We start from the raw sequence: 8,180 nt of genomic DNA, 5'->3' as shown, positions 1-8,180 counted from the left end.
CTATCCATCATTTATTCAGCTCTGAACTGCCAGCACCCAATACAGAGCCTGGATAGGAGGGCTCACAATGTGTTTGCTAAATCAATGGATGGCTGCTCCATTTTACAGGTGAGGAAACAGAGGGAGAGGAGAGATCCTCATCTGCTTGCAGAAGAGGCTCATCCGAGGTCATGTGGGGAAAGCTGGAAATAGAGAATGCCAGCTGTGGGATCTTCTGGAGCCAATCTCAATTCTCTGGGCTTCCACCACTTCTGTGCATCTCATAAACAACACTGTCCCTTTGCTCGGTAAATCAATGCTGAACCAGGACCAAAGTGATAGCAATCTGTCTACTGGGGAGAGGAATGCCCCGTGCTTCCTCAATATTCAGAGCAGGCATTGTCACACGTTTTCTGTAAGAGGCCACACGTAAATAATTTAGGCTAGCTACACAGTCTCTGTCACAATGCCTCAACTCTGCCATCGCACTATAAAGGCAGTCACAGCCTATCTGTAAGTGAATGGGCCTGGTTGTGCTCCAAAAAAGCTTTATTTTAAAAAATAGCTGTGGGCTGGGTCTGGCCCTTGGGCTGTAGTTTGTCCATTTCTGGCTTAAAGGACGATCAGGGTCACCCTATACAATTGTGCAGGTTATTTACTGCATAAAGGGGGTTGGCCACAGTTGAGAGGGGCTGTATCCTGCCCCTCTGAACTCTGTGTGCCCTGCACACAGAGGTGACACAGGGACGAGCAGCAGCCCCGGCAAAGCTGCTGTCACTCACTCTGAAGACTTCGGGGAGGGTCTTGTCCCAGTGTTCTGGGTGGAGTGAGAGGCAGGGGAAGAGTGAGTGAGAGAGAAGCAGGCAGCAGTACCTACCAAGGGTTCCTTGTTCTTCACCAAGCGGACGATCTTCACAGATTCCTCATCAAAATCCTCATCGATATTGTCAGGCAGAGGCGGGAGAACGGCATCAAAATTCTTCTGGGCAACTGTGTCATGTACCATGAGCACAGCCTGCCGGGAAAGCAAGAGAAAAGGAGGGCTGGCCCGCCGCTCACAGGGTCAGCAGGCCGTGGCTGGGTGGTGGTCTGGAGGGTTGCAGATGCCATGCCAGAGAGACAACTGCCCAGACACTAGTGCTGAGGATCGCTCCCTCAGAAGTCTCCACTCCTCAGCCTCACGAGGAGAGCTCCCTCCACCCCCATCCCAGGAGACACAGAGGCATGGGTGGGCAGGGGCTCTGCGCAACTACCCTCAGGTGCGGGGTGGACAGCAGCTGGAGCAGCTCCCTCTCATCACTGTGCACGGAGGCGGCCTGCAACTCCTCCATCACCTGCAGAGAATGAGACAGGCGCCATCGACGGCTAGAGGTGCCCCTGACCCGCATCTGCTGGGTCCTTCCTCTTTGGGCCACAGACCCAAGGGCCCACCCAGCTGCATCCCCCAGGGGCTGAGGGGCAGACCCTCAGCCACCCCAGGACGATGATCCCGGGAACATCACACCAGAGGTCAGGAGCAGCTCGACGGGGCCATCCTCCAAGGAGCCACCATTTTAAGCCCTATGTGCTTTCTGCTTTATGTGGATCTTCTCACTGAACCCTGCAACCAACTCGATGCAGAGGGTCTTGTTACTTTGCCATTTTACAGATGAGAATCCTGAGACTCAAAGAGATTAAACATCTTGCCCGAAGTCACAGAGCTCATATACAGCACAGCTAGGATTTGAACCTGGGCTTACCTGGCTCTCAGATGCTATTTTATGAATGAGGAAATGGGAGCTCAGAGAGGTTGAGTGGCCTATTTAACATCACAGAGCCAGTGGGACAGGCAGCACTGAGCCTGGGAACCGGGCAACCTAATGTGCCCCTAATCACATTCCACAGTGGAGAAGGGCCCAGGGCTCTGCACCCACAGGCTGCACTCATCCCTCCGCAGGCCATCTCCTGGCGTTAGGAGAGTTTATTCAGGAGTTGATCTTAGTAATCAACCAGAATGGCTTTTCCCCAACCATGCAACACAGACTACTAGGTCCACAAGAAATTAAGAAGCATTCCTTTAAAAAATGAGAAGCCTGAGCCAGTATGCAGGGACACACTCTAGGTCCCTTGACTTCAGCAAAGCACAGATACAATGTCTAATTGACCTATTGAAATCACCGATCTTCAGAGCAGTTTGGGAACTGCTCAGCCAATCCAATGCTCTCATTTACAGCAGAGGAAACAGACTTGCTCAAGAACACACAGATAGTGGGGAGCCCCACGTCAATGTCTCCCAACCCAGTCCAAGGCTCACCGGTTCCTCCCTGCCTTTCGGGGAACCCAGAGAGAGGAAGAGAAAGAGGAGCACAAGGGAAGAAAACACCTCTTCACCTTTGGGCTCCTGATTCCTGGTGTCCCCAGACTAAGCAAATGAGGCAAGATGAAGGAACTCTACAGGGTAGGGAATGGGGCAGACATTCGAAGGAGAAACCTGGGGCTTATGTCCTCAGCGAGGGCCACAGCGCTGTGCAGAAATGGGGTTGGACTTTGCCTTTCATAATAGCGAAGCTTCTCATGAATCTGCAAAGACAGAGTATTTCAGATGCACCCTGGGCACCACACATCCCACCCATGGCTGTGGGGACAACTAGGGCAGCAGACTGGGCCACTGATGGGGCACTGTAAGAGGAAGTCCTGTGCAGTGGGCAAGTGAAGGCCTTCCTGGGGCAGGGAGATGACTAGGATGACCTCACATGGCCACAGACAGCTAGAAAGACCTCTAGACACCCTTCCAGGCAGGATGACGTGGGACTTCGCCTTCATTAAGTAACTGAGGCTTTTTTCACTGAAAACATCCCTCAGGAAGCCCATCTCCTCCTTGTGGTTGGAGTCAGGTCTAAGCTGGGAGGTCAGCAGGGCCAGGGTTTCATGCAAACCTGGGGAGAGGTGAGAAAAACAAAGGATAGCAAACGCAGTAGGTGCTCCCTGCCCCCAAGGAGCCCAAGTGGGGCCTCAAACAGCACTTCGGTCCTGCCGTGAGGACATTCTCTCCCCAGGCTCTCACTGCCAGGGCCTGGAGGCTGCCAGGCAGGCTCTTGTCTTCAGTCCAGGGGAGGTACTTACCAGAGTCCTCCGACAGCACTGGCATGCTGGTGTTGTCACGTCCTGACCTCTCCCTGCAGATTCTGGGAGAAGGGGGTGGGGGTGGGTATTGAAGCTCCATCAAGCATATTTATTCAACAAACTGACTACACAGCTACTGTGTTCTCTGAGACCAAGCTGTGGACAGGGAAGACGGGAACAAATAACTCTTCTCACTTTTTTCAGAAAGGAAGGAAATAAAGCTAAGATGTGCTGAGTGTCCTCAATGTGCCAAGCATTGTGTGGGGTGATTTCTATGATAAATTTTTTGTCTGCACAGAGTGCTGAGAAAAGACTGCGAATGTTCCCATTTTATTGATGAAGAAACAGCGGCGGGCGTGGAAGGGTTCAGAAAAAGTTGTGGGTCAAAATCCACATTCAAGCGGGCTCTTCCAGGCTGGCCTTGGAGGTGCCAAGTGACCCTGCCTGACAGTGTCTGCTGTCCTCCGCAGCGCGCCCCCTCCACTGTAACCTTGTAAGAGCCCTGGCTCAAGCCCCCGCTGGGATCCACCTTCCACAACTACCTGGCTGGGTCTACAAGCCCCCTCTCCCCGACCCCCCAAGACCCAACCCAAAAGGAGTCTCCAGACTGGAGTGCAGAGAGGAGGGGGAGAAATGGGAGTCGGGCTTCCACTATGCGGGGGGGGGACTCCTATCTCAGGAGGCCCCCCAAGGTGCTCTGCAGCACGTAGACCTCAAAAAGTCCTCCTTAGGAAGAGGAGAAGGAGAGTCATGATTGATTCATTCTGCAAACATGGAGCCAGCCCGCGGCGCCGAGCCCAGGTGCCACTAAGGGGCATAAGAACGGCCCCGGGCCCTCCAGCCTCCGCCCCGCCCCGCCCCGCCCTGCATGGCTCACGCACCTCCCCCTCCCCGGCCAAAGCCGGTGGACGAGAAAGTCCCTGAATTTTGTAAAGTCCGGTTCGGTCTGCACGATTATCCCGAACGCAGCTGGCTCCCGCTACGGAGTATTTATAATAATAGGATTCGGAAATAAAGGCCACCTGCACATCAAAACGTTTGCAGAGCAAATGAAAACTTTGTACCCAGGTAATACGCCGGCGTCTGCTGCCCAGGCCACCAGGTCTGGGGCGCCTTCCGCCCAGGGGTGCACAATGGTGTCTCCGCCAGCTGCCCTCCAAGCCAAGAACAGCCAGGGGGTGGGGTGGGGTGGGGGGAGCAAAAGCCAACGGCTCGGGTGAATCCCGGAGGCTAAAGGCACCCTCCGGAGATTCCCAGGAATCCTGTTATTATCCAGGACTCCGGATTGCTAGGTTTGCAGAAGCCCGAAGGGGCGGGTCCTGAGCTTGGAGCTGTGGCCCATGTGTGAGCTAGATTTTCTCAAGGCCTTGATCATTCACTAGGAATCTCCCCCAGTACAAGCTGCGTGTTTCTGAGTAAGCTCTTGAGGTCTCTCTGTTCTGGGTTCTCCAGTATTCTGGAAGGGGTGGGTAAGGATCAGAGTCCAGGCTGTGGAGTAGAACAACTGTCTCCAGAACCCTGGAGCCTGGCATTATGCAAACCCAAAACTGTGCCCCCAACATAGAGAGAGAGAGAGAGAGTGTGTGTGTGTGTGTGTGTGTGTAAGTCAGTCTATCTTACAGGACATGCCTGAGAGGTTTGCATGGGCTGGTGACTTCAACATACCAAAGGCAAAGTTAAATATTTGCTCTAGATACTTTTTTTTCCTGCTTGCATAATTGTCCCACATTTCAAAGAAATCTTTAAAAGCACTTAGGTTAAAAAAAAAAAAAAAAAAGTTGTGTTTTGGGCCTGCCTGAATATTTCAGGACACACATGGAGTAAGTATTGTAACTCCTTGAGGGCAGCTGCCTTATGCAAACGTCTTTCTCATCACTGCTTCCTTGAGCATACACTTGATAAAATATTTGTCGAATGAATAAAGGAGGCAATCAAATAATAATAATCCCCAAAACAGGAAGAAGGACATCCTGACAGAATCCTGCAGGCATCTTTTTTTGGCATGGAAGCTGGGGCGCCTGGGAGGGGTGTCAGCAGGACAATGGGATGTTCTTTGGGTTGGCCAGTGGCAGATGCAAGACCTGGGTTGCAGGGAGTGGGGGTGGGGGCTCTACCTTTCCATAACAGTCCGTCAGTACCCTCCCCACCAAAGAAGGCAAGTCATCTGAATAAAGTGTATTTACCCTTCCAACCCAGCTCAAAGACCTATCCTCAAGATATTTCCCTCCTCTCACCAGATTCCCACCCCCGGAATACCCCTTCCTAGGTTTCTAGAACCACCACTGCAGATAGCAAAGGAGGCAGCTGGTCACAGTTCAATTGTGAACACTTTCCTGCTATCTCCATGCAAGGTTTAAGGCCAATGCTATTCTGCTATCTCCCAGAAATACTTCCTTAGGGACACAGGCTTCTGCCAGCCTTCCACCTAAGTGGGCACCCCTTGGGCCATCCCCCTCCGGTCCTTCTGATCTGTTAGCCAACAAGAGCACTGTGTGAGAGCCCCGGCATTCGGCATTTTAAGGACAGCATCCCGCTTACGCCCCAGTTTCTTTGTGTCTGTTTAGAGATATCCAGTTCAGCCTTGTACTCTGATGAAGCAACATCCTTCAAGTCTGTAAAAATCTCTTATGATCCCAAAACAAAATCAAGGTTGCAGGTGATGGATATACTCATTTCCCTGATTTGATCATGACACATTGTATACGTGTATCAACATCTCACACGGGACCCCATACATATGTACAGTTATGTGTCAACTAAAAGTATTGACAGCCAAAAAAAAAAAAAAAAAAGCCTCTTACGAAAAGGTTCAGGGTCAGCTAACACTGCCACAGTGCCTTTATTCACACCTTAACGCCCTGAGCAGGCATCTCAAGTTGAGGGGAACACCTACCCCCCACTGCTCATTTGAAGTAGGACCTCTTTTGGCGTTCTAATTTCTGGTGGACCCATAGCCACACACACCACCAAGTGCCTTGTTTTAGGTTCAGTTGAGGAAAAGGAGACATGACCCTCCTGGCTTCTTGGTTTCAGAAACCTCCGGTTTTGTTTCCGGAAGCTGCCTTCCAGGATTCACCAAGTTTTGCAGAAAGGGGTAAGGTTTTCCATCTAATCATCTTCTCTATTTTCTTGTCCAACCTGAACCATGAAACCCTCAGCCACATCTGTGAAGTGCATGCTGTGTGGTCCTGAGCACGCCAGGACTTTCTGGAAAGAGTAACTGTTTTATAGAGAACTAGAAACTGGGACACCGCACCATCAGGGATGTGAGATACAGCCACCTTTTCGGTCCTGGGGAAAACATTATAAATATTTTGTGGCTTAGATTAACCCAGATGCTCACTGTCTTCAGCAGCAGTCCCTGTCTCCCAGAGAAGCTCCTGGGTTTGGGGCTTACGTATTAATAGTTGGAGGCCTGCACATCGTCAGAGAACGGTTCTTAGACAGCCCGAGTGGCAGTGGCCTAACCCAAGGCAACCCTGTTGTTTAACAGGTGGGAAGTTGAGGTGCAAGGAGGGGAGGAGGCTCACTCAAGGGCATGAGTTCAGGGCCACGCAGGCAGGTGTGCACAGGTGAACCCATGAAGCCGGATAAGGGCAAGCACACGCAGGTGAAGTCAGGTCAAGGCAGGTCTGCCCAAGTAAAGGTAGTGCTCTGGCCAGCAGGTCTGCGGCATCCCCTTGTCCCTGCCAGATTCTCCCATGCTTTTGCAAATTTTTCCTGCTTGTTTTCCGACACAGCAAGAGGTCCACTTCCCCCATATTCCCTCCCATGTCAAGTACTGGAAAATTCACTCGTTTCTCCATAATTTCATGACAACTTCTAATTCAATCACAAAAACCTGATGCTGTAAGGATTCCCAGGTTTTACAAGCCCTCTCACTCCTGTGCAGAAGTGCCTCTCACGTCTCACCTCTGTAGCTTATTGTGGACTTGTATTCCTCTCCATTAATTTTCCATGAGCTTACGTGGATGGATTTGCTGAGAAAAAGCTTCCTGGGACTTTGAACGTAAGCGTCTTGGCTGCTACCTGGGAGATTGGAGGGAGAGTTTCTGTCTCCTGGAATCGGAGCTGATGAGAAGGAGTGGTCTGAAGCTTTTCCCGCTGCACCGGAGTGGGAGGATGTGGGAAGCAGCAGGCAGGAGGGAAAGCTGCAGGACAGGGTCTGCCGGGCTTCCCAGCCAGGCCGTGGTCTCTTCCTCGAGGCCCACGTCCAGAACAAGGGTATCGTCCACTTTCTCCCAGGTCTCCCGTGGGGGTGCAGGGCATCCTGTAGAATGGAGGAGTTCATTCCCCGAGGGGCCACTTCCAGTCCTTGTGGAAGCAGAGCTGGAAGACTGGGAGAGGGAGCTGCTCTCCACCCCGCAGGTGAACTGTCCTGCTGGGGCACATTGTCTGGCTTCTAGGAAGGGCCTTTGTAGCCTCCGTTGTTTACAGCAAGTGCCAGGACAAAACACCTTTATTTGGAGATGGCCTCCTTCTGCATCTCCCTTCCGCTGCTCCCTGGAGTCAACTCTCAAATAGAGGAGCCTGCATCCAAGTCCTTGTTTCAGGGAAAGCATTGAGGGGAAACCCAAGATAATACAGGGTCCCCCAATCCTTATTACAGGGGATACTTCCAAGACCCCCAGTGGATGCTCAAAACTGCAGGTAGTACTGACCCCGGTATATACTATTTTTCTATCTCTTGATCCGGATGGGTGGGTAGTGTATGCTGCATGGAAACACTGGACAAAGGGATGGTTCACATCCAGGGAGGGATGGGGCCAGATGCCCTGAGGTTTCATCACACCGCTCAGAATAGCACACAGTTTAAAACTTATTGTTTATTGATGGGATTTTTCGTTTAATATTTCCATACCTTGGTTGACCTGGGGTAACTGAGACCACAGAGAGTAAAACTGTGGGTAGGGGGCACTATTATATTAAAAACTGTCTTGTGAGGCCAGGCACGGTGGCTCATGCCTGTAATCCCAGCACTCTGGGAGGCTGAGGCGGGCAGATCACCTGTGGTCAGAAGTATGAGACCAGCCTGGCCAACATGGCGAAACCCCGTCTCTACTAAAAATACAAAAAATTAGCCGGGCATGGTGGCGGGC

General features: G+C 51.8%; 1 protein-coding gene across 1 annotated transcript in view; it reads right to left on the bottom strand.

The window, feature by feature from the left end:
* The window catches only part of LOC105503300, a 30,945-nt gene extending 27,764 nt beyond the window's left edge, over nt 1-3,181 (bottom strand). Inside the window, exons 1-5 of the mRNA XM_011930162.1 lie at nt 3,082-3,181; nt 2,776-2,894; nt 2,461-2,538; nt 1,233-1,313; nt 857-994 (exon numbers count right to left, since the gene is read on the bottom strand). Of these exons, the coding sequence (XP_011785552.1) occupies nt 857-994; nt 1,233-1,313; nt 2,461-2,538; nt 2,776-2,894; nt 3,082-3,181 (516 nt within the window). The remainder of the gene's footprint in view (nt 1-856; nt 995-1,232; nt 1,314-2,460; nt 2,539-2,775; nt 2,895-3,081) is intronic.
* Between the last annotated feature and the right edge of the window lie 4,999 nt (nt 3,182-8,180).

This window comes from Colobus angolensis, unplaced genomic scaffold (genome assembly GCF_000951035.1).
Source record: "Colobus angolensis palliatus isolate OR3802 unplaced genomic scaffold, Cang.pa_1.0 Scaffold84, whole genome shotgun sequence".
Classification (NCBI taxonomy): domain Eukaryota; kingdom Metazoa; phylum Chordata; class Mammalia; order Primates; family Cercopithecidae; genus Colobus; species Colobus angolensis.
The sequence above is the reverse complement of the archived record's forward strand: the minus strand, read 5'-3'. Positions and strand labels throughout refer to the sequence as shown.